At 55.6% G+C, this 27,217-nt stretch overlaps 2 protein-coding genes across 15 annotated transcripts in view; both read left to right on the top strand.

The window, feature by feature from the left end:
- LOC106493286 (microtubule-actin cross-linking factor 1-like) overlaps positions 1-27,217 on the top strand; it is a 154,212-nt gene that overhangs the window by 99,718 nt on the left and 27,277 nt on the right. For all 14 annotated transcript variants that reach the window (XM_067311627.1, XM_067311624.1, XM_067311629.1 and 11 more), the window contains 12 exons: positions 14,945-15,106; positions 15,299-15,469; positions 16,294-16,460; positions 17,923-18,082; positions 18,548-18,874; positions 19,551-19,635; positions 20,588-20,829; positions 21,302-21,508; positions 22,997-23,116; positions 24,903-25,010; positions 25,368-25,586; positions 26,169-26,372. In XM_067311627.1, coding sequence (XP_067167728.1) covers positions 14,945-15,106; positions 15,299-15,469; positions 16,294-16,460; positions 17,923-18,082; positions 18,548-18,874; positions 19,551-19,635; positions 20,588-20,829; positions 21,302-21,508; positions 22,997-23,116; positions 24,903-25,010; positions 25,368-25,586; positions 26,169-26,372 — 2,172 coding nt within the window. The remainder of the gene's footprint in view (positions 1-14,944; positions 15,107-15,298; positions 15,470-16,293; positions 16,461-17,922; positions 18,083-18,547; positions 18,875-19,550; positions 19,636-20,587; positions 20,830-21,301; positions 21,509-22,996; positions 23,117-24,902; positions 25,011-25,367; positions 25,587-26,168; positions 26,373-27,217) is intronic.
- Positions 8,177-12,828, top strand: LOC136994315 (microtubule-actin cross-linking factor 1, isoforms 6/7-like). Its single transcript, XM_067311743.1, has 3 exons — positions 8,177-11,720; positions 12,017-12,146; positions 12,656-12,828. The coding sequence occupies exons 1-3, from the start codon at positions 8,424-8,426 to the stop codon at positions 12,826-12,828; spliced, it is 3,600 nt and encodes a 1,199-aa protein (XP_067167844.1). The 5' UTR covers positions 8,177-8,423.

Below are 27,217 nucleotides of genomic sequence, written 5' to 3'. Positions count from 1 at the left end.
AGGGGACAGTCCGCCACTTGTTCTCCTGATCTCGCAGCCCAGCTGATGGTATTTTTAACCCTTATATGACCGCAAAGGAATGCGTGTGGCTCCTTGGAGTCGTCCAGTTTGGAGCAGCTGGGGGAGACTGGGCTGGGAGCGGGGACGGGCTGCATGATGGTGTCTTCTCGTTGAACGCTTTCCAGACCTACTTAAAGTATCTCTGGCTAGTATTTTGAGCATCAGCAACACAAGCAAAAATGCCTCCTCTCTCACAGCTGTTAAACTGTCTTAAAGGCACCATCTCCCCTGTTGGAGAAGATGCTGATAAGTGGAAGAGAGGTCGTTTTGCCTGGACTCTGCTGGGCACTGCGTGGTCTGCCAGGCCACCGTGGAGAGGACTAACACCAGACCTGGCTGCGGCGAGTTGCCAAAGCCGAGCTGGGAAGCGTTATTTGTGGTATTTGAGTGGCGTAGCCCGTACGGACTTCTAATCCGCTAATCTGGGAGCGTTGTAAATAAATGTGTTTGCAGAAGAGACACTTGAGTGCAAGTGGCCCCTGCAGTGCGTGGCCTTCTCATTCTTTGGAAATAAATTTCTCTGGAACAGGGGAAGAGCAAAACGCACACTCAGGCCTTGTCTTCCCCAAAGGCAGCGTTGCTGGCGTGCGCTGGTTCATCGAGAAGCCGTTGATGAGTTTTGACCTTGACTTGTCAGTGGGAAGGCAGGAAACGCACAGCACTTTTTCTTGAGCAGAACCTGGCGTCTCAGTGCAAGCTGAGAACAAGAGTAAATTCAGCCAAGAGCTGCTGAGAATGACCAAATCGTAACGATTTTTTTTCTTTTTTTGTTTTTTTGCCCTAAAACAATTATGCTGTAATCAAACCGTTTCTTTCAGAAGTCAGCTTGGGTCATGGTTCCAAAACCACCCACTCGCGCATGCTTTGGTTACTTTGCCAGGTCTCAGCTGGCCTGTGCGGAGGGAGATGGCCGGAGGAATGTCCTCTTGCAGAGGAGGGTTCATTAACTGGTGGTGTTGATACTCTGCAGAGTTTTCAGGAGATACTAAAAATACCAGCTTTGCATCAGACCAGGAATGCCGAGTTCCCAGAGGGGTGAAGGAGACGGGAAGCCGTTGTCCAGCGCGGCTGGGCAGGGGAGGAAGGGGTGCCTGGCCCCGGCCGGCGTGTAGGTGCTCCTCGTCCAGAGGTGAGACCTGGAGTCCAGGGCTCTGCAGAGAAGTGTCTATCCTGTGACAGGAACGGATGTGTCCGGCTCCTCTCTTCTTGCTACGGGACTTTCCCGTCACTCTAAGGTGTCCAGACTAGTCCTCTTCGTTTTCTGAGCAAAGGGAGCAGCTGTAATCATTCAGGCTAGAGCAGATGAAGCCTCGAAGCTGCTGGAGAGCAGCTCGGACTTTGGATTAGTCACCGCAGCGTTTAAAGAACAATTGCCAACTCTTCTGCCGAAGCAGTGATTTAAAATGTCTCCCATCCAGAGGATTCTCTGGATGCTAACGCACTTACCTCACTTCCTCAAGGAATACTGGAGCAGTTTATTAATCGCTCCATGCCTCGGCGCTGGGTAAGGCGCAGCGTCTGCAGGCGCCCCGGGGTGGCAATACCTCCCTGTCTTCCCGCCTGCGGGCGTTGACTCTCCCGGTGATACCCAGGGCTATCCCGGCTGGACTCCAGTCAGGCCTGTTAGCCGCAGAGGGGAATTTGTGGGAAAATGGGGCAGCTACAGATAAAAATGTGTATTTTGCCAGTTTGTGCCTCCTGGTCTCCAAACAAGCCGTCCCGGCTCTGAGGACCTTCCACCCCAGCAGGTGGCTCTACCTTGAGCGCTCAGTCCCAAACAGGATTATTCCAGGGCTGGTTCAGGGCGGCTTTTCCTCCTCTCCCGTTGGGAAGCAGGTGAACGGGGTGTCGTGGGAGCTCCAGTTTGCCCAGCGATGAATGCAGCACGCCGTGGTGCAGGGCTGGGTCGGGTTGCTCATGTAACACGTGGGCTCCAGGCTTCGTTGAGGGGAATTATTCGTACCAGCACCTCTGTTAGGTGCCTTGCAGGGAAAGGGCTAGGACGGGGCTCTTGCACCCTTGTAAAAAACGCAGGGCTTGCTGCGTTGGTGCCCCCCAGCAGGCAAAGCTGCGGTGCCTGTTACTCCAGGAGGTTGTTTTTCAACCCGTTTCGAAAGATTTTTTTCCAGCGGAGGTGCAGACCCCTGCGAAAGAAAGCGCGGGCTTGCAACGAATTAATGGGCTACAGGCGGCGAATCGCCGCGTTAAAGGCACGCTCTACATCGTGGGCAGCCCCAGCCTTTCCGCTTTGAAGAGGGGATTGTGCCGTGGCTGAGGCCCGACGTGAAATCGGTTTGAAGTCAGCTGTAAGCCGAGCGGATAAAAGCGTAACGGGCCCCGCACAGTTGGATAGGATTAGCCCGGGCGCTGCTGTCTGCAGCACGCTGCAAGCTCTGGGCTTGCCCACGCAGCGCCGCTAACCTCGCAACGCGCAGAAACGGCAATTTCCAAGGTTTGGCGAAAGTAGCGAGTTCAGAAGGAAAGCCACAGCAACGAAAAGGAGATAAAGCCCTCGGAAGTTATGGCAAACGCAGCAAAGGCTTTAAAAAAACGTGACTTCCCCGCCTCCCCCAGTAAAAATCCCATCAAAACCTCAGAAGTACTTTTTAAGGCAGATCTTGAATGTGCGTGAGTCGGCTTTGTGCTTTTATCCTGGAATCGGGGTGTTTAACAGATCTCCCTCGTCAGAGCTGCTCTGCAGACCAAGCCAAGAGCTGGGCCGCTCGTGGGCCAAACACCTCCGTCTGTAAGGATAAAACCCCCTAAAAATCCCCTCGTAGGGATAAAGCTGCTAAATTCCAGGCGGAAGCTGGCGTCAGCCTTGGGGGGAGACTCAGGTTTTTATTCCCTCCGCCTTGCTTGGATGCGGCATGACATCCAAACGCGGCGGTCCAGCCTCTGCTGCTGGCTCAGTAACCCGTGCGGAGTCGGACCCGGACAAAACGCCCGGTCTAAAGCCAGGAGCTCTCCCACGGCCACCCTTTGCCACTGGTGCGACCTGGCAGCGATGGTGAGTGCGTAACGCTGAGCTGGGCTTGCCTGGGACGGGCAGGAGGGAGCTGGCAGCGGGCGCCCGGGTGGGGGTTAACGGTCCGAGGAGGAGGAAGGTCCTCGGTCGTGGCCTGGGCTCATCGGTGGTGTGCGGATCCGAGATTCGGAGCTGTCCGTGGCCTCTCTTGATAGTCACCGTAACGCAGATCCCTCCTTTCCAGCTGCTCAGATACTTTAAAAGAAAGCTAAAAATACAGTGGTTTCCGAATAGTGCTTTCCCGTGTAAACAGCCGCTGGAGCGGCCGGCAGGATGTCGTGCAGTGGTAAACAGGGTGACGTCGCCCCGTGATGGGAAGGGTGCGGGGTCCTCGCGCCGGAGACGGCGGCCGTAGGAGGAGAGCTCGAAAGCTGCGGGTTCGGAGACGCACGGAGACGCTCCTGCTCTAAGCAGGTTTCCCAGTGGGTCTGTTTTTAAGTCCCCTGTTTCTAAGCGGGTCTGAAAACCCCTCTGAGGGGGCTTTAGCAGAGCTGCTTTCTTCCCAGTCTGGAGGGTCCGGAGGTGGGAATGGTGCTCCAGGGCACCGAACGGCCAAGAGCAGGACGGAGGCTGGCGCTGGGCAGTGGAAGGAGAGGAGGCCTGGGCGTCCGTCCGTCTGTCCTCTCCGTGTGCGGGAGGGCTCCCGGACGTCTGGCTGCTGCCCTGGGCCTTTGATGGGGGGGAAAGCGGAGACTTGGCGGGGAGGAAGCAGGAGCTCATGAGTGGAAATATCCTTGAGGGGACTGAGAGGTGGAGATGGGTGGGAAGGGTGAGGAGTTAGGAGAGCTGAGACAAGAACCTGTGCTAGCGGCCAGGCCGCTAGCGGGAGCGTTGGCATCCCAGTGCCCGCGTAAACCAGCACCCGCCGGCTGGAACCCGAAGTCAGATGAGGCTGAAACGCAAGCGTGTAGCGAAGCAGGTAAAAGGAGATTTGCTAGCTAAACAAAAGCCATATATGGGTTCCTCCCGGTCCGTCCTGTCCTCCTTAAACGCTGAGCTTCGGGGTCCAGCTAGCTGTGAAACGAGCAGCCACACTTTCCTGAGCTCTGGGGCTTGAGGATCTGGAAGCTCTATCAGCCGTTTATTTCAGTAACAGAGATTGCTGCTGGCAGGTTTCCACATTCCAGAGCCATCGGAAAGGACAAAAATTCAGACGGGACCTTCCCGTCCTGCCCCATCCCTCTCTAGCACTAGGTAGCAAATACAAAGCTGGAGCAAAACCCTGCAGCGAGGATTGCGGTTCTCAGCACCCTTCGCCTGGGGACTTCCATGGCCATCGGTTATTTCGGGATGCCGGTGGCATTCCCGTGAGTTTAAAGCCTAGTGGCCGGCAACTTGGGGAACCTGCTAGAGCTTGAACTCAAATCTCCAGGCCGGACATGGCAGGTTTTTAATTGGCTTTAGCGCTCGCCGAATATCTCCCTAATGGTTTTAGGGATGGCGGGGGGATGCGTTAGAGGAAGACTTGGCTTGCTTTTGGCACATGACTTGGTGAGGAAATAGGAAAAGAATTTCTGGCTGTGAAGCTGGCAGTTCCACATCGAGATCATTCTTTATAGTGGAACAAAAAGCCTCAGCGCCCCCAGCCTGGATTCCTGGAATTCCTCGCGGAAGGGGCCCCCGAGCATTTAACGGTCCTGCCCGGGGAGAGCTGCAGCAGGCAAGGTGGTAGTGGGGGGAGAGGCCCAGGCCGGCTCCGGTTCAGAGCTGGAATTGCGCGGCCTGCCCTTCCCGTGTTGTTTCAGCTGCATCGAATTAATAGCACACACCAAGACCTGTTCCCCCCGCCGTATAAAAATCTGGGCTTTTGCTCGGTGCCAGAGATGAGCTAGGATGGGCTCGGGACGTGTCGGAGGGAACGTCGGCAGCCGAGCCCGGCGGAGGCGGCCGTGCCAGCTGGGACCCTCGGTGCAGCCGTCCCGCAGCGCTCCCACTTCGGAGCGGGGGACGCAGCCTTGGACAGACTGGAGTACCTGCAGGTGCTCCCGGGCGGTTAATCCAGATCACCTATCATTCAGCGCTCGCAGGGTGGGACTGGATGTGGTGTATATACGGTTGCCAAGTCTCCATTCCTCCCCCCCCCCCCCAAATTTCTTTGGTCATATCTAATCATGGAAATAAGAAAAGGGGTTTCCAAAGCTTTCTCATTGTTTTCAACCAGCTTTCGGCAATTTGACAAGTGTTTCTCTTTCCAAATCTTGAAAATCTCCTTTTTTTGCAAGATGCCTGTTTCCATTTTTCGGAAAGGGACAGTAATACCTTGGGGGATAGGGTCTCCCAGCCGTTGCTGGCTGCAGTTTGCCCATCCAGCGAAGGAAGGTGTGCGTGTTTGCTTTTGGCACCGGGGCGCAGTGTGTTGGGTGGCACGGTCGTGCCAGGGAGCCGCGTGTGCGAGCGGAGGGCTCGAGGCTGCGGAGTCGGGCAACTTGGGTTCACTTCGTGGCGGTGCCGTGAGCTTCCTCTTTGACCTTGGGCAAGGCGAAATGTTTTTGGAGATACCAGGCACCTGCAGCATGCTCTGACCTCCAGTACTTGCGGAGCTGCAGTGCGTCTGAGAAATCAGGCCTTTAATCTCCCTTGGCTTCGATTGCTCATCTCTAAAATGGATATATTGCTCATCAAGGCAGTGCGAGAAGGTTTTCTGGGAAGTTGCAATGCAACGAAGGCAGGGACCAGCCAAGCGGGCCTGGGTTAACGTCTTACCGCGTTAGTGCTAGAGGAGGATAGCATGCGTTGGACGCTTTTGTGTATTAAGAACCTGTCAGGCCTTCTCTTTTATTTTTAGCCTGTTGTTATAATTCAGCCATGCAGTCGCAGGAAGTGTGTCTTGTGGGGTGTGCGATGCCTCGGGTGGGTTGTTGCCTAGAGATGTGCCGAGGCTGCTTCGAGCCCTCCTGTTTTCTCTCCCGAGTCTGTGACTTCTCTCCCAGCATCACTTCAAAACAGTGATTCACACGTTCAGCCTGCCTCCCTTTCCCGGCCCTACGGCGGCATTTTCGCATCGTCCCCATCTCCTAGGTGCGGGGGGACGAGCGGGCGATGGGGCTCGGGGCAGGCGACCCAGACTGGGGGCGCCTAGTTGCAAGCAAAGAGCTGTGACACCTAATGCCATGCCATTAATGTAGTACTAATATTTTTTTTACGCCCGGAAACCCGTATTACGACGAGTTGGGCTGCACGCCTGGGCTCCCCGCGGGCAGCGGGGCTCGGTGGAGCCGGAGAGCGGGGCTCGGTCTGAGCGCGGCGGTGCCGCCGGGCGGGGGAAGGGGGGGTCGCGGCGGGCGGGACCCGCCGGTGCCGGTGCCGGTGCCGCCGCCGGGCCGGGACAAAGGGGCCGGTGCCGGGGCGGCCGCGGGCCGCCGCCGAGCCAGGGCGTTGCTGCTCTTTGTCGGGGGATTTGCGCGCTGCCGCCTCCCCCCGGAGGAGGAGCCAGCACCGGCGCGGCGGGGGAAGGGCCGGGCCGCGGCTCCCAGCGGCGCGGTACCGGCGGTGCCCCCCCCCCCCCCACACACACACCCCATCTCCCCGCGGCCCCGACGGCTCCGGCACCCCCTGCCCGGGGGAGCGGGGAGCGGGGGCCGCCCGCCTCCCCTCCCCTCCCCTCCCCGCCCCGCCGCGGCCGCGTCCCCGGCCCCGTCCCCGTCCCCGCCCCGCCGCGCTCCGGCCCGGCCCCCCGCCGGCCCGCCCGCCCGCCCGCCCGTCCTCCCTCCCTCCCTCCCTCCGCCGGAGTTGGCAGCGCGGCGGGAGCCCGGTGCTGGCGGCGAGCGGCGGCGGCGGCGGGGCCGGGCGCGCGGCGGCCTTGCTTCGGCCCGGCCTTTTGTTCCGCCGGCGGGAAGTTTGGCGGAGGAGGAGGACGAGGAGGAGGAGGAGGAGGAAGGCAGCGGCTGCCGCTTGTCATGCGGCTCGCGGCGCCGGCCGGGGGCTGGCGGCGGGGGAGGCGCGGCGCCCTGCGCGCACAGCCCGGCCGCTGAGCCCCGCTCCGCGCTGCTCCGCGCCGCGCACAAAAGGGCCGAGAGCGGCGGCGGCGGCGGCGACCCCCGGCTCGGCTCGGCCCGGAGCGTCCCGGCCCGTCCCGTCCCCCGCCGCGGGGCGCCGGCCCCGCGCTGGCCTCGCCGCCCCCCCGGCATGGCCGGGGCGCCCGGCGGCGCGGAGCCGCCCCCGCCGCCCGCCGCCGGCAGCGGCTGCCCCCGCCGAAGTTAGTGCGAGCCGGAGCCGCAGCCGGAGCCGGAGCTGGAGCCGGGCCGGGGGCGGCCGCCGGCCGCAGCTGCTTTTCTTTTCTTTTCTTTTTTTTTTTCTTTTTCCCTTATTTTTCCCCCCTCTACCGGCTCCTGGGAACTTGGGGGAATTCGTGCGGATCCATTCCCTTTCCATTTTTGGATACGTTTTAAAGCCTCTTTTTTTTAATTATTATTATTTTTTTTTTTTTTAAAAAGAAGAACCCCGACAGCCTTTCTCTGTCTGCCGCTGAAGGAATCCGCAGCGTGTTCGCCAGCGCTCCGGGATCGCCGAGCTGGGAGCTAGCTTGCTTTCGGGGGTTTTGGCTCGCTTTGGGTGACTCCGGCCGTCGCGGCGCGATCAGCCCGGTGGGGTGAGAGGAACAACAATGCCATCATGTTTTTGAGACAGGAAGCCTCCGAGTTTGCCCTGAATGAAGAACTTCCTGTGTTTAAACTTGCACGAATATCCGCTGACAAGCTTAGTTCAAATGAAAACACTGGAGTCGGGGGGAGAGGCTAATTCAGACCAGCTGGACTTTTGCAGGACTATAGCTGGGCAGAAAATGAGAGGAACCGCTCGGCGCTCGGGCTGCGATACGTGAAGGGCCCGGCGAAGCAGCGTCTTTGTTATTAAAGGACACGCACAGGATAAATTAAGAGCTTCAAACTCGTCTGCAGCTTCTATCGCAAATGATAATTGGGAATATTTATTGAATAGGAGCTGTCATACTTGGATGGTTTTTGCTGACGGAGTCGCAAGGAGAGAGGAACATTACCTTTTAAAAAAAAAAAAAGAAAAAAAAAGCAAGCGCGGACGGAGTTATTTGGCTGCGGGGTGGGGGCTCGGGGGGGTGGGATGGGCCGTGTCACTGCTCGGGACCGCCGGGATCGCTGGCCGGGCTGCGGAGCGCGGCCGTAAGGAGAAGCCTCGCTGCAGATGGGAGCTGGCGGCTCGGGGACTGGCCGCTTCTCCGGTGCGGAGTACAGTTTGGGGGGGTCAGCGTCGCCTCCGGGATTACAGGGTGAGACCGAGCGTTGGGGATCTGCTCGCGATGCGTTTGCTGTGCTGGCGGGTGAGAGGTTAACGGGGTCGTTTCGTCATCGCTAAGCGAGGAAGCATGGGCAAACCACTAAGCAGGCCAGACTGTTTACGGCAGAATCCCACTTGCCTGGGGAAGGGCGAGGAAGAGGATGGTTATATAGAGGATTGCTACGTCCCCCAGAGGTCCATATACGACACGATGAGGATTAACGAGCAAATCGATCAGGGATCAAAGCTTAACCAGCCTTCCAAAAGCACCCTGGATAAGGTGGACAGCAGTACAATATCCAGCAATGGGACTCTGGGAGCTTCCAATGTGTTTGAATCGAGGCCGCCAGAAACTAAAAAATTGGACGAGAGGGTCATTTTCGATGCACTGAAACTCAGCAGCGATGTCTCCAAGTCGGCACCGGCTCCACCCAGGAGACGGCCAAATCCTGAAAGGAAAGAGAATGTAAACAGGAGGTCGTGGAAATCATTTATGCCACCAAATTTTCCTGAGTTTGCAGAAAGGATCGAGGCCTCCCTGAGCGAAGTCTCGGAAGCTGGTGCCTCAAATCCCTCCCTTCAAGAAAAAAGGGAGTCAAGTGCCATGTTAGCTGAGAGCTCTGGGCATTCGGACCACGGGGAGCCCATGTCCGAGTCTCTAACTTTGGAGCATGTCTCCAAATCAGCCGGCACCGCGGAAGTTTCGACGGCCAAGCACTTAAATGAGGACTGCTGTGACTATTCCCAGGATGAGTGCCAACCCCTTCTAAATCCAGAAGATATCCACATCCCTGTTAGGGACTTCTCACGGGGTCGCAGGCTTCCGAGTGCCACCTGGCCGCGAACGAGGAAAAATTTCATCAGGGGAAGCCTGAGCGATGGGCACCAGGAGACCCTGGAGGCCTCGGAAACGGACTGTACCGTGGAAAACGTGAATCTCTCTCCTTGCCTAAGCGAGGAGCTGCTGGATTCAGGACTGAATATTCTCATCACCTCCAATCTCAGAGAAAAAACGGAGTCGGAGCTGAGATTTGAGGAGGATGAGAGATGGGTAATGATGGAGGAGTGGGAGGAGGCGACACTGTCAGAGAGAGGAAAGACTGTTCTGTTGACAGATGAGAAAAAGAACTGTTGCTTGGCAGATATTTCGGAAGAAAGGGAACAATTAGCCACCACAGTGGACCCTCCTGCCTCCGTCCCGGGGACGGCTCACGACGGTGGGGTGCTTGGGCCACCGCTCCCCCATGAGCTCCCGGTGCCCGCAGCCGTGGGGGGTGCCGATTGCCCCCTCGCCGGGAGCACGCGCAGCACTGAAGATGTAGCAGTGCAGTGCGAAGCCGAGGACTTTGCTCCAAATTTGGGGTGCTCCGCCAGTCCCGTTGTCCCAGAACAGTTCTCCGACACAGACTCAGTGCAGATGTTCCTGGAGCTGGAGAAGCAGTGTCTCAATGAAGAGGAGGGAGATGGAGCCGTCTCCCTTGATCTGGAGGTTCAGGTCTCCGTGATAGACTCGGAAGGGCCGGACCCACAGACAGACTCGGAAAAAATTGCCGAGGCAGCAATTGAAGCTTGCGAGCATCTGGCTCCTTTTGAAGCCAGTGCTTCTGACTCTGCCGTTGTGTCAGACCTGGAGGACTTTGATGGCACGTATAGCTCGCAAGTGGTGAGTACAGTAGAGCCCGCTACGGAGCCGTACTCGGAAAGGGAAACCTCGGCCATCACCCCGACGGACTCGGATGGAGCTGTCTCTCCCAGCCCTGTTGCTGCGGTGGGGACAACACCAGTCCGATGTACATCAAGTTCAATGGAGGAGGATGTCCATGGCCCACTGGTGGACCAAGAGCCATGGGACGCCTGTGCCGTGGTGGGGCTGGTGCCTTGTGGAGCGACAGCATCTCCTGAGGCAGATACAAGCCGGGTTTCTGGCCTCGAGGGTACAATTTCTCTCTCCGATTTTTCTGCACTGGGGAATGACGATAATCAAGACTTGTTGGTCGCCGGTAGTGCAATAGCACAGCTCTCCGAGGAGACATGTCCAGGGAGCGTGTCTCCAGCTCAGTCGCTGCCCTGCTGGCCACCAGCTCTGGACACGGGGGCCGAGGAGCTCGGCTCGCCCCAGGACTGCTCTTTGCTGAAAGATGTCGAGGGGACGGAGGTGTCCGATAGCCCCGAGAAGATCGATCGGCTTCTGTCTGAAAGGACTGAGCTCACGAACTGGGACATCTCAGAGTTGGTCTCTGAGGATGAAGTCATGGATTTGGAAAAAGAGAGCGACGGATCTGAGGGCCAGAGTCATCCAGCAGAAAGCATGGACGGTCGCTGCGGTTCCCTGACGCCTTTCCGTGCCGGTTCTGCGTTGGAGCAGGGCTCTGAGGCACAGCTAACGCGCGTGGTGTCTGCCGAGGGGCTCGCGCCGGAGACCCTTCCCTGGGGTCAGGCCCTGGTGTTGGCTGCCCACATGGAGGGGTCCTCCCCAAGCATGGCCATCGCTCAGGAGGCAGCGCCGGCCGCCTTCCCGCCGGCAGCCCCGGCTGCCCCCGTGCCGGAGGCGGGCGTCTTGCAACCGGGAGACTTGGACTTGCTGTTCGCCTATGCCTGGGAGGACAGACTGGCAGACGGGCTGCCCGTGCACGGACAGACCCCCTCTCCGACGCCTGCGGAGCACGTGTGCGTGGTGCCCAGCTCCATAGGTGCCTTCGGTGAGGAGGAACCGGGAGCAGGGAGCCCACCACCCAGCACGGCCTCGGCCATCCCGGACACCTGGGAAGGGCTCCCTGGAGCATTGCTGGCTGCTGGCCTGCTGGATTTTGGGGAGGATCTGGCTGTCCTGGAGCCCAGCGCTTTGGAGATGCCACCAGCCACCGGAGATGCTGCCATGGACGCCGAAGAGCCGTATGCTTGGTGCCCAACACTGGATGCCGACGCGACCGCCATGGTGGTGGAAGAGCCTCTGGAAGCCCCGGCGCCGTTTGCCGACGAGCCTGCAGCTGCTGTGCCGCCACCGCCGGCCGACTTGCCGGGTGTCCAGGTGCCGGCGCCGGAGGATCCCCTCTCCGGCCCCATGCTGCCGGCTGCAGGGAAACCAGGAATGGCGTCAGAGAGCGCAGCTGAACGTGCCACGGGCACCGAGCCGCCCGGCGCGCACGAGCTCCCCGAGGAAGCGCCAGCTCCGCTGGAGGCTCCTGGAGCATCTGGCATGGAGGGACCCGCGGAGCCGGGAGCCACCCCAGCGCCGGGCGCTCTCCGTGCCCCGGGCCACCGCGACGCGTCCCCGCCAGCCCCCGGCGAGGCGGCCGCAGCGGCCGGCACAAAGGGGCCTCCCGCCGCGGCGCTCGCTGCCGACGGGCCTCCCGCTCCGGCAGATGGATTCGTTCCAGATAATGAGGTATTTGCTATTCAGGCCCTCGCAGACAGCGTTTCGGGCACCAAATCGCTTTATTTTGTGCTCGGGGGGTGGGGGGCTGGCGCGGTCCGCGGGCGCCCCTGCTCCCCCCCTCGCGCAGGGATCGAGGGGGCCGCTTCCCTCCCAGCTACGGCTCGGATTTGGCGGATGAGCGACAAGTTTTGGAGGGAGCGGTGCGGTTTTGCGAGTGGGAGAAGCAGAGGAGTATAACTGCTCGATTACCTAAACTATTGTCTTGAACTTTTGGGGGCTTATTGAAGTACGTTATGTTCGCTCAGGCAAAAATTGCAGATTTCTTCGGGAAGGTTTTCTTGCCAGCGTCTCGCTGGGTAGCTGGTTGCCATGTTGCAAGAAGAAAATGTATTCGGAGGCTGAATCCCGTAAAAGAAATAACGTGCGTCCTGCGCGGTAAGCGCTTACCGGGGTGGTTTAAAACGGGCAGTAAGGTGACGCGGCTCTGAGCCGGCCCGGAAAAGGGGTCGAATTCCCCGTGGTGCTTTGGGATTTCCTTTGGAGCCCTCTGCTAGCGGCTCCCGCGTCACGAACCCGGGCAGCGCGTTCGGGCGCGCGGCCGGAGGGTTCCCGTGGCCGGAGGGTTCCCGCGGCCGGGCGCTGACTTACTGCCCTCCGCGCCGGAGAGGAACGCCACGGAGGCGACGTCGGAAGTCGGGCAGCCCAGGAAATCCCGCTCCGGGAGCAAGCGCTCGCCGGCCGGGCCGGGCCAGGCCACCCGTTTGCGCACCCCGGGGGGCAGCGCACGCGGTGAATCCAGGAGGAAAAAGAGATGCTAAGTTATAGGCGTTGCTGCCTGGAACTGGCTGCTTTGGTTTCCTTGTCGCCTTTCCCCGTATTTCACGTGAAACGTCTCCGTGTTGTTAACCCCCGAAATCTCCCCCCGTTGCTCGAGCGCCCTTAAGCGTTGACGGATGGAGGCGTGCGCCAGGGGAGCGGCTCGGCGGCGCTGACCGCGGCCGTGTCCGAAAGCAAAGGCGTTGTTGGCGTGGCGGTTTGTCCGTCACGGTGCCTGGCGGTGGCGGCGGCGGGGTTAAGCGCCCGGTGGGATCACGGGACGCAGTCGCCCGGGAGATGAGGGAAGCAGCACACGGAGGGGGCGCGGGCGGGCGGGCGCTCTCCAAAGCGAGGAGGAGGAGGAGGAAGAGGAGGAGGAGGAGGAGGAGGTGCCGCGCAGCAGATGCGCTCCTGCTCCTCAAGATGTCTGTCCAGCTGCTGCGCCCTGCGCAGGCTTTCCAGCCGCCTCACCCTGCACCTTTTTCTGTGCAACGGAGGATGTATGTTAAATATTTGCTTCGTGGCTGAGTCACAGTGAGGTTAATGAGCTAAATCGTCGGAACCTTTTATGAGCAAAGAAAAACAAGGATGTTAAACATAGCCGCTCTTCAGGCCGTTAGCACGTGTGATTATCTTTTTAATGATCCTTGTGCAACATTTGGCTCTTGGGTTGTACTTATTCATGTATTGCAGGTATTTGTCATCTGATATTGGGGCTTTCTGCTTGGTTTTTCTGCCCGCCCGACTGTTTTGAAGTCCTGCGGTTTGTTTTTGCAAAGTCGAGCCTTGCACCGAGGACTAGGACCATGCATGGTAGAAGCTAGCACCAGGCTGCAGTCAAACGTGTGCATGCCGCACTTATCAGCCTGGGTCTTTTGTGGGTTTGGCTGCTGTAAGCAGCCAGCTCCATATATAAACAGTAACAGGAGAAGTGTCTGGGGAATCGGTGATTTCATGTCACCATTTCCTTCTTATGATCGTAGCATAATTCTCCCTGAGCAAACAGCTCTGGACAATGTCTTCTAACACACCCTTTGGTTAATGCCCTGGAACGATACCTCGCTGCTCTCAAGTTGCTGAACTCCAGCAGGGAGAAATAGGTTTTTCTTTGAAAACGGGGCAAAGAAAATCAAGGCAGTCCCTCTTTCCCAGGCCTAGACGGGGGTGAGGTGTGTGTTTGGGGGGGGTTGCTTGCTTTGTATTCCTTCGGAGATGAAAGCAATTATCTGGCACAGAGATCTGCGCAGTCCAGCATCCATTGCTGTGCTGGGAGAGGGTTTGCGTTTTGTGTTCGGTATTTGAGATGGATTTTTTAGACGTTGCCCATGTCCTTATGTTCTTGGACGCTGCAGGAGGAAGCACGCTCGAGAAAGAGCGCGGGCGGCCGCCTGGATTCGGTCCCCCCTGCTTTCCGACAGAGAAAATGTTGCAATAGGGAAGAGCGCTGTAATCCTTTCCAGCGTTCGTTACGGGCTGACCTGTGCTCTGTATTAGCTTGTAGTCCAAGGTCCCAGAATAAACAATGAACGAATCCACTCCCTTTTTTGGGGATGGCGTTGTTCGTTCTGGCCAAGTCGAAAGCTGCCTCCCCGGAGCGGGGCGTGCGGGCGCCTGGGCTCCGGCGCGGCCGGGACGGGACGGAAATGGGCACCGGCTGCCGAGGTCGGCCTCCTCGGCAGGTAATTACAGCAGATTCGAAGCTTTGATAAAGAGCACTTATCTCCTTCGTGGAAACAGGATTTTCCCTGCTCTCTGTCTTTACAGTGGTGAGCTTCATTCGCTCTCCTCCCCCTTCCCTCTCCAATCTTTTTGTTTTTAGAAGCTTTTCCCCACCGGATTCCCGGGCAGGATTGTGCCAAATATGTGGCGCGATAAACGACTTGCACATTAGTTGCCTATTGCCTTTGTCTTTCGAAATGCGGCTCGGTTCCCAGTGTGTGTAATTTCAGCGGTTAACACAACTTTCATGGGAGTCAGGTCTCGCTTCTCAGCAGCTTCACTGTGAGAATCGCTTGGGTTTTTCCCCGGGAGAGTTATTTCCAAACCCACTGGCTGACCACAGCCAGTGCTCTAATCTCTGCACCGCTTTCCTCTCTCCACCTCATTCCTGGAAACGGTGCTTCGAAAAGAGGGGATTTACCCCTTGGAAAGCAGAGGTGGCCGCGTGGAGATGCCCAGCTGTGCTCTGCACCGGGGAATGCCTGCGCCATTCGTATCGCTGGGTCAAGCCAAGGCAGGCGCTTAAACAAACTTACACAACTCGGTTCAATAAAATTGGTGCAACACAGAAAGCAGTAGATGCTGCATCTTCTCTTGAGAAGAAAACCTAATGTATCCATTGCATGATGGAGTCAGGGGATTGAAGAGCAGCCTACAAATTATAAATATGTTTCCTCTCCCATCCTTCCCTTGCCCAGATGTTCCAGAAGGAGCAAGTGGATCCTCTCCAGCTGAAACTGCAGCAAGTGAATGGAGTTGGTCAAGGGCTCATCCAAAGCGCTGGCAAAAACTGTGACGTCCAAGGGCTGGAACATGACATGGAGGAAATCAACACCCGCTGGAACACCCTCAACAAAAAGGTGAGCGCTGAGGGAAGGGGCTGCAGCTGGTCCCGCTGGAGCCCACGGAGGCTCGCTGGGGTCCCATAGGAGATGGGGGGCATCACCGGGGAGTCGGGCTGAGATAAGCAGCTGAACCTCTTCCCCGACTGGGAGGGAGATGCCACACTGCTGTGCCCCATCACTGCCCTGATGGTGCTCTGTGCTGTGTAGGTGGCCCAGAGGATTGCCCAGCTCCAAGAGGCCCTGTTGCACTGCGGGAAGTTTCAGGACGCCTTGGAGCCCTTGCTGAGCTGGCTGGCAGACACCGAGGAGCTCATCTCCAACCAGAAACCTCCCTCCGCTGAGTACAAGGTGGTGAAAGCCCAGATCCAGGAGCAGAAGGTAAGCAAGCAAGGGATGACCGGCTGGCTACCTTGAAGAGGGGCCTCTGGGTAGCCAGGCAGTAATTTGATCCAGCAGTATCAGATGAGGTGTAGCTGGGAAGTCCACAAGCCTGCTTCTTTCACAGTGGCTGTCCTGCAAGTTCCCCACATCCTAGTGTTACAAACAGCCAGCTTCTTTGCCCAAACTGGCCATTTCCGTGGTCAAAATCACCAGCATTATTGTCACACTGCCTCTTGAAGTTTGCTGCTGGTTTTGCTGGTTGCCCGTGTTTTTCCAGCCCTAGACTTGGTTTTATTTGTGCTGATAATTTTGTTATGTCAGGAGCAAGCTGATGTTATAGTTACCAGTTTGGGTATTTGGACAAAATGAGTATACAAACTGTAAGAACTGACCCAACACACACTCGTGTTTATGAAGATAACAAACCTGGGTCAGAGCCTGCTTTTATGAACAAGCAGATGAAAGTGGTAAAACGTTTTAAAAATGAATCTGTAAAAAGGCTTGGTCTGACATATTGAGACTTTGAAGAAGAAATTTAAAGTGAAAGATAAAAAAATTGATCTTGATAGATTTTGAGGGGGTGATGGGGAAGCGTCTTAAAACTTCTCTGGAACCAGAAGTGCTTTGAATCTCTTTTGAGCTGGTTTCGATGGTGGAGGAGAAAGACGGTGTGGGTATCCCACTCGGCTGGCTCTGGTCTCGGTGCTTATTGATGCTTTTCGGATGCATGTAGAAGTTTGGTATCCCTGGGAGGAGGAAATAGTTCTGCTGACTCAATTCGATAACTTTTGTCCTCCTTTGTTCTCCTGCTGCTGTTAAAGCTGCTCCAGCGACTTCTGGATGATCGCAAAGCCACGGTGGAGATGATTCAAGCCGAGGGTGGGAGGATAGCGCAGTCAGCCGAGCCGGCAGACAGGGAGAAGATCGTCTGCCAGCTGGAGAGCCTCGAAAATAGATGGGCAGGATTGCTCAGCAGGGCGGCTGGCAGGTAAGAGCTGGGCAAAGAGACCTCGTTGCCCCTCGGCTTTAACGGGGCAGAGGTTTCCCTGTGCCCGCTTGGTGCTGGCAGCAGTGTTTTACCCCTTGCACTGTTTGAATCCTGGCTCATCTCTTGCAAACTCCGCTGCTTTCTCCTGAAATCTGGGCTGCGTGTTTGAGGTCGGAGCGCGGATGCACCGCTGCTGTTGCTGAGACGTGCCCAGCCCCGCCGCAGCTCCGCCGCGTTCCCGGCGGGATCCTTTGCGGACAGGTTGGATGGCCCAAACAGGCAACCACGAGCTGTGCCATCCTCGGAGGGTCTGCTTCACTGCCTTGGTGGGCAAAACCAAGTGCAGGGACAGTTTGTCCTCTAATTCGTGGTGCCCCAAAGTTTTACAGAGCTTGATTATTTGCTTCTATTAGAGGAAAGCTAATTTGTGACAAAAATGTCACTGTTTTTGTTCCAGTGTTTGTTATTTTGCGTGCTGGCTAGGCTGGAGCCTGGCTCGCTGGAGTTTTGTTGCTCACGTGCACTGGTCAGCTAAACAAGAGTTTGTTTAGGTAGTTCCTGCCAACGTTGGCCGTTCAGTTTGCTGCAGGTGTTAACTCACTGGTCAGTCGGCGATCGTGGGATAACAACACCTGGAAAGCATGCGGAGATTTCTTTGCAGATACATCCTGGAAACAACAGCTGGAAAACATGAGAAATCAAAGCCTGCTTTGGGAGGTGAAGCAGATAGCAGCGGTTTACAATGCTAGGGAAGAGCTCAGATTAAACAAATTCCCTTCAGGGGATGGATGTTATTTTTATTCCTTTAAGCTTTTAACATTTAGCTTTAGTGGGAACATCCTGTTGACACCTTTCTGCTGCCTGAATCTCATTTACAAGTCGCTTGTTGCTACACAAGCTAAAATGTCGGGTTAGGAGTTGCTTGTGAGGGCCAGATTTGACCTCCCAGTGCTTTAGATGGTTGTAGATGAGATGGACCGTCCATCTAGCACGTGCACCAGGGCCCAGGTGTCTTTGAACAGAAGCTCTGAAACGCTGAGGGCCCCCCCACCAGCTGTCTGTGGTGGAGGATCTCTAAGAGAGTGACGTTAAAGAAAGGGAAGTAGCACAAAGGGAGCCTTTCTGCCGCCTTTGCTGGGAGCCGAGCTGGGCCCTAAAGGAACAGCTGCAGGAAAAAGCTTATGCCGCAGTTTCCCCCGCTGCCGTTTGTGCTTGGATCCGCAGCTTGCCTGACAAGGTGTCTCACCTTGCGCTGAACACAGGCGCTTCTGTTCCCTCTTTCTATTGCTTTGGTTTCTACGGAATTTCCGCTCTGGCTTCTGGTTCTGTTGAAGCCCACGAGCCGCTTCCTTGTGCCAAGCCGTATTGGCAATCAGCTGATGCTTCGGCTCTGAGCTGCTTCCCTTTCCAGGCTCCAAAAGGGGAGCTGTTCCTTAGCTGTTTTCTTACGCTCCCAATTTAGGCAGAAACAGCTGGAAGACATCTTGGTTCTGGCTAAGCAATTCCATGAAACCACGGAGCCTATTTCAGACTGGCTGTCGGTGACAGAGAAGAAGCTGGCCAACTCCGAGCCCATCGGCACTCAGACCGCCAAAATCCAGCAGCAGATCAGTCGCCACAAGGTAGGGCCCCGCGCATGAACCAAGAGCTGCTGGTGGCGGTGGTTGGTGTCAGGTCTCTCCCAGATGGATGTTTCTGCTGTGCTGAGGTGGTTTTGGCATGAGCAAGTTTGTCTGGCTTGGTGGTGATCAGAGAGGTTGTCCAGGCTGCATTAAACCAGGAGAAGGCTTCAAACCCTAACGCTCTCTTTGCTCTTAGCCCTGATATAAAGTATTTAACCGATGTCTTTGCACCTCACAACAAATGTATCTGGTTCCGGATAGAAAAGCCATTCCTGTTTTTGTTTCTTTTAAACTTTCTTTTTTTTTTTGGATACACTTTGCCCATTCACGGGTGGGTTTTGCGTCTCCGTTGTCCAGTTCAGTTGCGTTCATTGTTTCTGTTTTCCCCTTATTTTTTTCCATCTCATTTTTTTTTTTTTCACTCATTTTTGTTTCTGTTGTCCATTTTGTCCTCCTGGCTTTCAGGCTCTAGAGGAAGAGATAGAGAGCCACGCGGCCGAGGTGAATCAGGCGGTCAGTGTCGGGCAGTGCCTCTCCTCCCTGAGCTGCGCTGCGGAGCAGCGGCTGCTGGCAGAGAAGCTAGACTCTCTGCAGGGCCGGTACGGCGAGATCCGCGACCGGTGCTGCCGCAAGGCAGCGCTGCTCGAGCAAGCGCTGTCTAATGCTAGGCTCTTTGGGGAGGAGGAGGTGGAAGTGCTCAACTGGCTGGCTGAAGTCGAGGACAAGCTCGGCTCGGTATCCGTAAAGGATTACAAACGGGACGTCCTGCAGAAGCAGCATGCTGACCAGCTGGTATTTTCCGTTTTCTTCCATATTTATGTTATTGATTTTCATTGCATTTATCTGTTTTATGTTTCTGGTTTGACTTTAATTTTAACCAGCAGTGGAACAAGCTTTGCCTTTCCAAGGCTTGGAGACGTGTAAAGAGATTTCATGTGTTAAAAACAATAATTGCAGCCCCAAAATGGGTTTCGGGGGAGAGGGGTGGGTGTGTGGAAACTTCAAATGATTTGTTTACTTTGTGAGCTGTGTCTGAGCACGCTTGGCCACTGTTTGCCTTTAGAAGGCTGGATGTTGTTTCCAAGAATGTGAATTTGAAGAGCCCGGTGGGGTTTGCTGAGCTAGGCTGGCCACCAAAGAAGCAGTCTGTTTCTGCTCCATTAGGGCCATGTAAACCTTGTTAAGAGCTTGTTTATGTGTAATAAAAGACTGAATTCTTCAGTGTTACATGAAGGTTTGGGATGGTTTTGCTCTAAGGTTTGCACCTGTGGGTCCCATAAGTCTCAATATGTCCTATAGCAAGAGAAGGTTGGATGGACTTGTATTTTATCTGTTGTCCACCTTCCTATGTTAGATAAAGAGCAATTCATGCTCTCCTTAACATCGGCCTCTGTCCTGCGCTGAGCAGCCTGCAGGACTCGGGGACCTGCCTGCTGAAGGATAACTACAGTTTGTTCTTTCTGCCCAGGCTCTGAATGAGGAAATTGTGAACAGAAAGAAGAATGTGGACCAAGCCATTAGAAACGGGCAAGCTCTTCTGAAGCAAACCACAGGTAACGAGAAGAGCCAAACATGTTCTGGCAGATGTCCAGGCTCTTCCATGCTCTGGCAAAGGCACCAGTCTTTGTGTGGTGCTTTGTGTTAGTTGGGAAGTCCGTGGTCTACAGTGACAAGTTGTTGGGAGGAGGCTGTTCTCCCTCTGATCTGATTTCCTTTTGGATCTTCTCAAAGTAGCTGCTCCGCATCTAGATCCGGTTGCTGAGCTGTGTGCACTCCTTCTGCTTGGTAAATCCTGACTCTCAACCCCCAGCTTTCTGAGCTGGGATTCCCACCATCTACGTGAGGTGCTTGGTGACATTCAGCACTGAGCAGCCCTGTAATGTGATGTAGGATCTTCTCTTTGTGTCCAGCTGCTAAATAGCATGGAAAGAAGTTAAAAATACGCCAAGCCCTTTCCTAATATCGCTTTCCCATGCGAAGCAGTTGTCGCTGTTGCCACGTGGGTGTGAGTTTATGTTTATGAGTGGGAAGGAAGGTCGGGGCAATGTGTTCCCTTCAGATGTGGTCTGCTCTGAGCAGATGTACAGACCTCTGTCCTTGTGGGAGCCATATAGCAGGAAGAGTAATTGCAAAAAAATTGGCTTGCAATTTCTTGTCCTTTCAGAAATAGGAGCAGAGAGTGAATTGGACCTTTTCTTGGAGCTGTGACATATTAGTTAAGAACTGAGTTCTGGTGGCTTTAAGGTTTATTGCAAAGCAAGGTTTCACAGCTTGCTTCCTTTCTATTATAGGAAGGAGGTGGAAATTACACTAGCTGGTAGGAAAATGTCAGTTCTAAGAGTAGCTTCATGGCTGTAAAAATAGGCTTGTTAGTCTCACTGAGCAGAAGAAAAGTGAGACTGAAAGTAGCTATTTAAAATGGGAGCACAGGGCAACTGGCTGCTTAAACCACCCCCCGCAAACCCTTTAGATGGGCATCATTTACCCCGTGTCTTTGTCTTGCAGGGGAAGAAGTGTTGCTAATCCAGGAGAAGCTGGATGGGATTAAGACCCGCTATTCGGACATCACAGCCACCAGCTCCAAGGCTCTCCGGACACTAGAGCAGGCTCGGCAGCTGGCCACCAAGTTTCAGTCGACGCACGAGGAGCTGAACAGCTGGATGAGCAAAGTGGAGGAAGAGCTCACGTCCAGCGGAGGACAGTCACCCGCTGGCGAGCAGATACCCCAGTTTCAGCAGAGGCAAAAGGTGAGACCTGTCGGAAAGCAGCGCCTGGACATCAGGGGCGTCGAAGCTGTGTGGGAAGAGAGCCGCTGCGGTGGCTTGCTCCCTGCACTGCGAGGACAGGAAGGAACTGCAGAGGGGAGGAGAGGGAGCGTGAGATACACAGTCTTGGAGCGTGTAACGTGGGGACTGGGAATTGGGGAGCTGACCGCTCCCGGGCTGTGCCGAGCAGCTGGCTGCTGTGTGCTTTGTGAAGCTGCCCTCCGCCTTGGTCTCCTCGGCTGTTTACACGTCTCCTAGCAAACAGCCTAGCCGTTGGGGACCTGCGGATATTGGCTCGGGGTGCTGGTGCATAACTTGGAGATCTCGTGCCAGCACAGAGCACGAGAAGAGCAAGGACGCAAACCGGCTGGGAAGCCAGCCGCGGGTCTCCCAGTAGCTAGGTGTCACCTGCGCGGTGCTGCGAGCGATGCGGGGGTGCGTGTGTGTCCCGCAGGAGCTGAAGAAGGAGGTCATGGAGCACAGGCTTGTCCTGGACACCGTGAACGAGGTGAGCCGAGCGCTGCTGGAACTGGTTCCCTGGCGAGCCCGCGAAGGGCTGGATAAACTCGTGTCAGACACCAATGAGCGCTACAAGCTGGTCAGCGACACCATCAAGCAGAGGGTGGAAGAAATAGATGCTGCTATTCAGAGGTCTCAGCAGGTAATTTAATAACCTCGGCCGCCTCTTTTTGCAGCAGCCTCCAGAAGGGGTTCTTGGAAGAGGCGCAGCGAGTGACTCACCCCGGCCTCGGTCCGAGCAGCATGACTGTAGCGGGAGGAATGATGAGCGGAGCTTGACGGGAAGGCCAGAGCTCATCTCTGGCACCCGGAGATGAATGGGCCCACGATTAGTGTGCGATAGTGTTGCTGAGAGCGCTGAGCTAGTTTCTGACCAGTCCAATTGCATGCAGTTTGGAAAAGAGAATTCAGAGTCTCTTGGGGCAGTGCTGTATTTTCCCTTTCTGCTGGCTTGTGCTTGCATTAGTAATGTAGCTTGGGTAAAACCAGTGACAGGTGACTTTCAGGCCTGGAAACGTAATCCTCTGTTCTGATAGCATGGGGATTTGTTCCAGGGTAACAGTCTTCTCAAAAAGACTTATTCTTTATGGATTGGAGTTTGCGGATTGCCATGAATAACTGCCCTTGTTAGCTTTGAACGCCAACTCGAAAAGCTGAGCGTGCAAGCAAAAGTAGCATGTAAAATAGAGGAAACCCTTCCCCTGCGGACGCAGAGGATGCAGAGAAAGGCAGTTGCTTCCCTGTGCTCTGCTCTGCTGAATGCCCGTGTTGCAGCGATGCTCCGCGCTTTGCAGCCAGCTACAGGAGCAGTCCCCTACGGCGTGGCTGACCGCCCGGCTCTTCTCGACGCACGGGGGCTTTCAGTCGAGCACCCGTGGCCTGCGCTGGCAAACTCGCCTACGGCTGGGGCTGTCTCTGTGCTTTCGGATGTTGAACGGCTCCACTGCTGGCCTTTCGAGTGCAGGGTCGGGGTGTATAGGGCTTCCATCTGTCTTGCAGAAAAGTCCTGTTGCTTTAAGTGTTTGTGACAAGATTATAAATGTAATTTGTCGTTTGTTCCTGTGTCAGAGAGAGCAAGGTCTCTGCCTTGGCCTGCACAGAGCCGGAGCAGAGCGGCTCGCTGGCCACATGGCCATCGCTGTGCCGGGGTCACTGTTACTGCCCGTGTTAAACAAAAAGGGGCAGTTGTTGCCAGCTGGGGCAAAAGGATAAACCAAGAAACCTCCAGGTTGAATAAAAGATAAACCTGGACGGTTTGTCCCCGGATGCAATGCAGGGAGTGAGACGCGGTGGCAGGCGTCAGCACCAGCATCCTGCCCTGTCCTGTCCTCCTGCACCCTCCCATGTGCCCGGGCGCGGCGTTTGTCCCGGTGTCCCACCGGGTCCCCCCGCTCTCGTGTCCTTGCCGAGGGCCAGACCAGGCCCCGCTGAGTCTCGTTGCCCCTTTTGCCCGTCGCTGTACGTCTCCCAGCCGCGTGTGCAGACCGGCGCTCCTCCTGCAGCGGGACCTGGACGCCGTCCCCGCCGGCACGTGGGCAGCCCCGTGCCCTGCTTGCCGCGTGCGTGCCCGCCGTGTCCGTGCTGCCTCTCGCTAACCTGTTGCGCTCCGTCTCCTCTCCCTGTCCGCCAGTACGAGCAGGCTGCCGATGCAGAGCTAGCCTGGGTTGCTGAGACCAAACGGAAGTTGATGGCTCTAGGCCCGATTCGTCTGGAGCAAGACCAAACGACAGCTCAGTTGCAGGTGCAGAAGGTATGTGTAGCATGTGCACAGCACCCACCGTGGCTGCATGCCGGCCCGCGAACTCCGGGGAGCAGCGGCAGCGTTGTTCCTCTGGGCCGGGGGCAAATGCAGCGAAACGGCTTGTTTGTGTGCAGCAGCAGAGGGAGACGGCGACTCGCCAGTGGGAGCAGGGCAAATCGTGACTGTGCAAGAGAGGAAACGTTGCAGATAGCCCAGTGCTTTAATTGAACTGGGGGGAAGAGCTGAACGAGTTTCGATGTGCATGTTCAAGGCAGTTCATGGACAAGGATGAGAGAGACGGGCGAGTTGTTTGGGGGAAAGACTGGGGTCTGACGGGTGCAGCTCACTGCGGCTTTATTCTAGAGAGCTTGGCAGGTTGGGATAGCTGAGCCCAGCGCACCCCAAGAGATGCAACACTTGTCCTTGGTGTACGGAAAAGGAAACACAGGGGGAGAAGGAGGATTTAGACAAATGAAGCGTTGGGCTTCTAACAGAAAAAGCCTTCAGATGTTCAGGGTGCCGGATGAACTGTGCACGAGTTAAAAATACTGACCGAGCTGGATGTGCACAGCCTTTGGGTGAAGTCTGCCGCTCTGACCGCGACCGGCCACGCTGTGGGTCGCACAACGCTGCCGTCAGAAACCCTGCCGTGGCGGCTGGGTCCTGCGCCCCTCCAGGCTGTCCCTAGCACGTAGCTGTTGAGGGCCGGATCGTTGCTCCTGCCTGGACTCCCCTCGAGAGCTCTGCCCCTTCTTAAGGCTTTCCCCGTGACCGTTTCAGCAGCTCTACCTGCGTCCTGCTGGAGCTGACAGCAGGAACAGTTTAGCGAAACAAATGTATTGATTAATGAGGGTACTTTTACATCTGCTTTTTTGCTCATTGTTCCCTCCAGTGGGGGACTCTTGTTTCCCTCATGGCAGCCAGACTTGGAACAAAGAGAAGCTGGTTTTTTATATCTCTGGGATGAGATCATGCCTGAAAGAACGTGCCCTTTAAATAAACGGCTCTTTTCTTCCTTTACCAGACTCGGCAATCAGAGCAACATACAGGCTTATTGGATTTTGTACATTTAAAAAAAAAAATCATTGTTATAATGGAGAGGGACTGAACCGTCGAGCATTAAGTTAAATTGAGCTCCACTTGAGTTCCCGCTGCTTGTGGATATTGCTAATCATGGGGACCCTGGGGACAGCAGAGTTATTGGTAGATGTGGTTCTGGAGAGTGCGGTCTCAGGGGTCTACAGTATTCACTAAACTGATCTCCTGCAAATAGGTCTTGGAGCTGCTCCTTTCCAGGTGAGGAAGCTGAGGCAGGAAGACCTGAGGAAGGGACTTGCACAGCAAATCTGGGCTTTACATTGTACAGTGAGGCACAACAGACTATTTCTTGTTAGATTTACTGCTCCTTGGCGTTTCTGTGGAAGAGGCCGCACGTGAGATACTCCAGCTTTCTGGTGGGCAGGAGGAATGACCTGGATGTGGAAGTTGCTCTGAGCCTGACTTGATCTCTAACTTCAAGTGCCTTTTTGGGGCCTTTGAAAGAGAGAGGTTAAAATAGATGAGTAATGAGGACAAAAATTCAATAATCTGCTAGGGCAGCCAGATTTTTGGTGTGCCAGGGGACACGAGCTGAGTTGTGCGTGATCTCTGCTGTGCTGAGTTTTGGCAGGATCCCTGAGGTCTGCTCCCCGTTGCGACAGGGCGAAGGCGGGAGGGTGCATTCGAAGGGCTGGGGAGGGAAAGGTTGGCGTTTGTTCTGATTTCTTTCCTTTCTTTGGACATTTCCTTTCTCCAGGCTTTTTCCATCGACATTATTCGGCACAAAGACTCTATGGATGAACTGTTTAGCCAGCGCAACGAGATCTTTGGGACGTGTGGGGAAGAGCAGAAAGCTGTTCTCCAGGTAAGTCGTGCTCCGATATTCAGGGGGAACAGGGAGGGCAGAGAGGAGAAAGGCGAATGCTCAGCTCTTGCTCTCTCTCAAGTGGTTTAAAATTACTCCATCTTTAGCAATTCCCACCAGTGACACTTAGCAGAAATCTCTCTACATTTATTACTCTTTTATTGCAGCATTTTTATTGCAGTGTTTATGGAGGGGGGGGACAGCAGTGATTTCTTAGGCTGCTTTAATTGGAATTACAGCTCATGCACATGGAGCACCACCAAATGCATCTTCTGCTTTTCCAGCTCACAGCAGGTAGCTGGCACTTCTACCGTGCCCTTTTGCATCCGTCGCTAACTCTTCTCCCTTTCCTTTTAGGAGAAAACAGAGTCCCTGGTGCAGCAGTACGAAGCCGTCAGCCAGCTCAACTCGGAGCGCTACGCTCGCTTAGAGCGTGCCCAGGTCTTGGTGAACCAGTTCTGGGAGACCTACGAAGAGCTGAACCCTTGGATTGAAGAGACGCAAGCCCTGATTTCGCAGTTGCCCCCTCCAGCGATCGATCCCGAGCAGCTCAAGCAGCAGCAGGAGGACATGAGGGTAAGGAGGTAGCCGAGTTTGCAGCTCCTACGCCGGCTATCAGGGAATCGGCTCTTCCATTTAAACGGAGGCGCAGCACTTGCAAGGTCAAGTGTGCCTTGTGCGTGGGTCTTTTTTCTGATGGATTTTTCCAGTTTTCCCCAGTCTCTTGCTTTTGGGGATCCAATACAATGGCGTCTTGAGCATGTCATGCGAAAATCACCAGAAGAGTTGGAACGACTCTTAGTAAAATACAGGATAAACCCAAGGGAGCCCGAGTGTCTTTGGGTCTTTTGCCTGATTGTGGCAGGGAAAACTGCACTGGGCTTTTAGGGTGGAGAGATGCCAAGGAAGTTTTTCTCGGGACGAGCCCCGCTGGGCCGTGGGGAAGGGCCCCGCGCAGGGCCGAGCGACGGCAACGCGCAGCGAGGGAAGCGCTGAGTACTGTGTGCTCGCTGTAGGCTGCGTCAAGAGATCCGTGGTGGGAGTTTTCGCTATCAGATAAAATTGTTGCTCTTTGAGCGTGAAATAAATAGGCAGCGGCCTTCAGTAGGCTTCTAAACAGTCATCTGGGTTTTTTTTGTTCCCCTCCCCATTCCCTAGCAACTGAGAGAGTCTATTGCTGAGCACAAGCCCCATATTGACAAGCTGCTGAAAATCGGGCCGCAGCTCAAGGACCTCAACCCCGAGGAAGGGGAGATGGTGCAGAAAAAGTACGCGACGGCGGAGGCCATGTATGCCAAGATCAAAGAGGAGGTGTGCCAGCGGGCCCTCGCCCTCGACGAAGCCGTCTCGCAGTCCACGCAGGTAGGTGTTGCGGGCGCAAAGCAGCCGCGTTACGCTAAGGGCTTATTGCGGCCCCCCGGCGAAGGCCACGTGCTTCCAGGTGCCGTTTTACACTGGGGCTTACGATTTTAAAACCCATTTTCAGGCCCGATGCGGTCAGGCACCCTCAGGGTAGCTGTCAGCCGACGGCAGGGCAGAGCTCCCCGCCGCTCAGCGCTGGCTGCAGCAGCGGGGGAGAAGCACTTGGGTTCTTGACGTAGTAAATAGAGTAATAAATTTTTACAACCTCAGTAACGATGCTCATTCAAAGGGGCTGCTTTGGCATCGGCCCAAGTTGGAAGGTCCCAGAGAGCCTCTTTGAAGAGCCTGGAGAGATAAGTTTCATTTCTGATAAGTAAAGCGCTGCTGGATAGGCAGTGAGCCGCAGGGTCGTTTGTACGGGAGAGTCAATCGTCGTCTCCGGGGCCCGGGCATCTGTAGAGGACACCTGCAAAATCCGGGATTGCGGGAAGAGATATGAAAAGACTGGTAGAGATCATAGGCCTTAAAGTTCAGAAAGGGGGTAAAGAGTTTGTCACACGCGCTCAGGATGTGTAGTTTGTAGTCATGTTTCATTTCACCCGCTGTTACTGTAGCACAGTTGGTTTTTGTCATGTCTGGGGGTTTTGTTGTTTTTTTTGTTGTTTTTTTTTTTTTTAATTCCTGTATTGTTTAGTCACTTCTCTGGGTTTGCACTTGTATTAACTCCGAGTTTTTCCCCCCCCACACCCCTCCCGTCTCATCTCTCACTCACATTGTGGGATGTGTTACCTTTGTGTGTCGCTGCCTGTTCCCGTCTTCCCCACATGGTCCCATTTCATTGTTGT

The sequence above is a fragment of the Apteryx mantelli genome, chromosome 27 (genome assembly GCF_036417845.1).
Source record: "Apteryx mantelli isolate bAptMan1 chromosome 27, bAptMan1.hap1, whole genome shotgun sequence".
In the NCBI taxonomy this organism is placed as follows: Eukaryota; Metazoa; Chordata; class Aves; order Apterygiformes; family Apterygidae; genus Apteryx; species Apteryx mantelli.
Note: the sequence above shows the minus strand (reverse complement) of the source record. Positions and strands in the feature narration are given on the sequence as shown.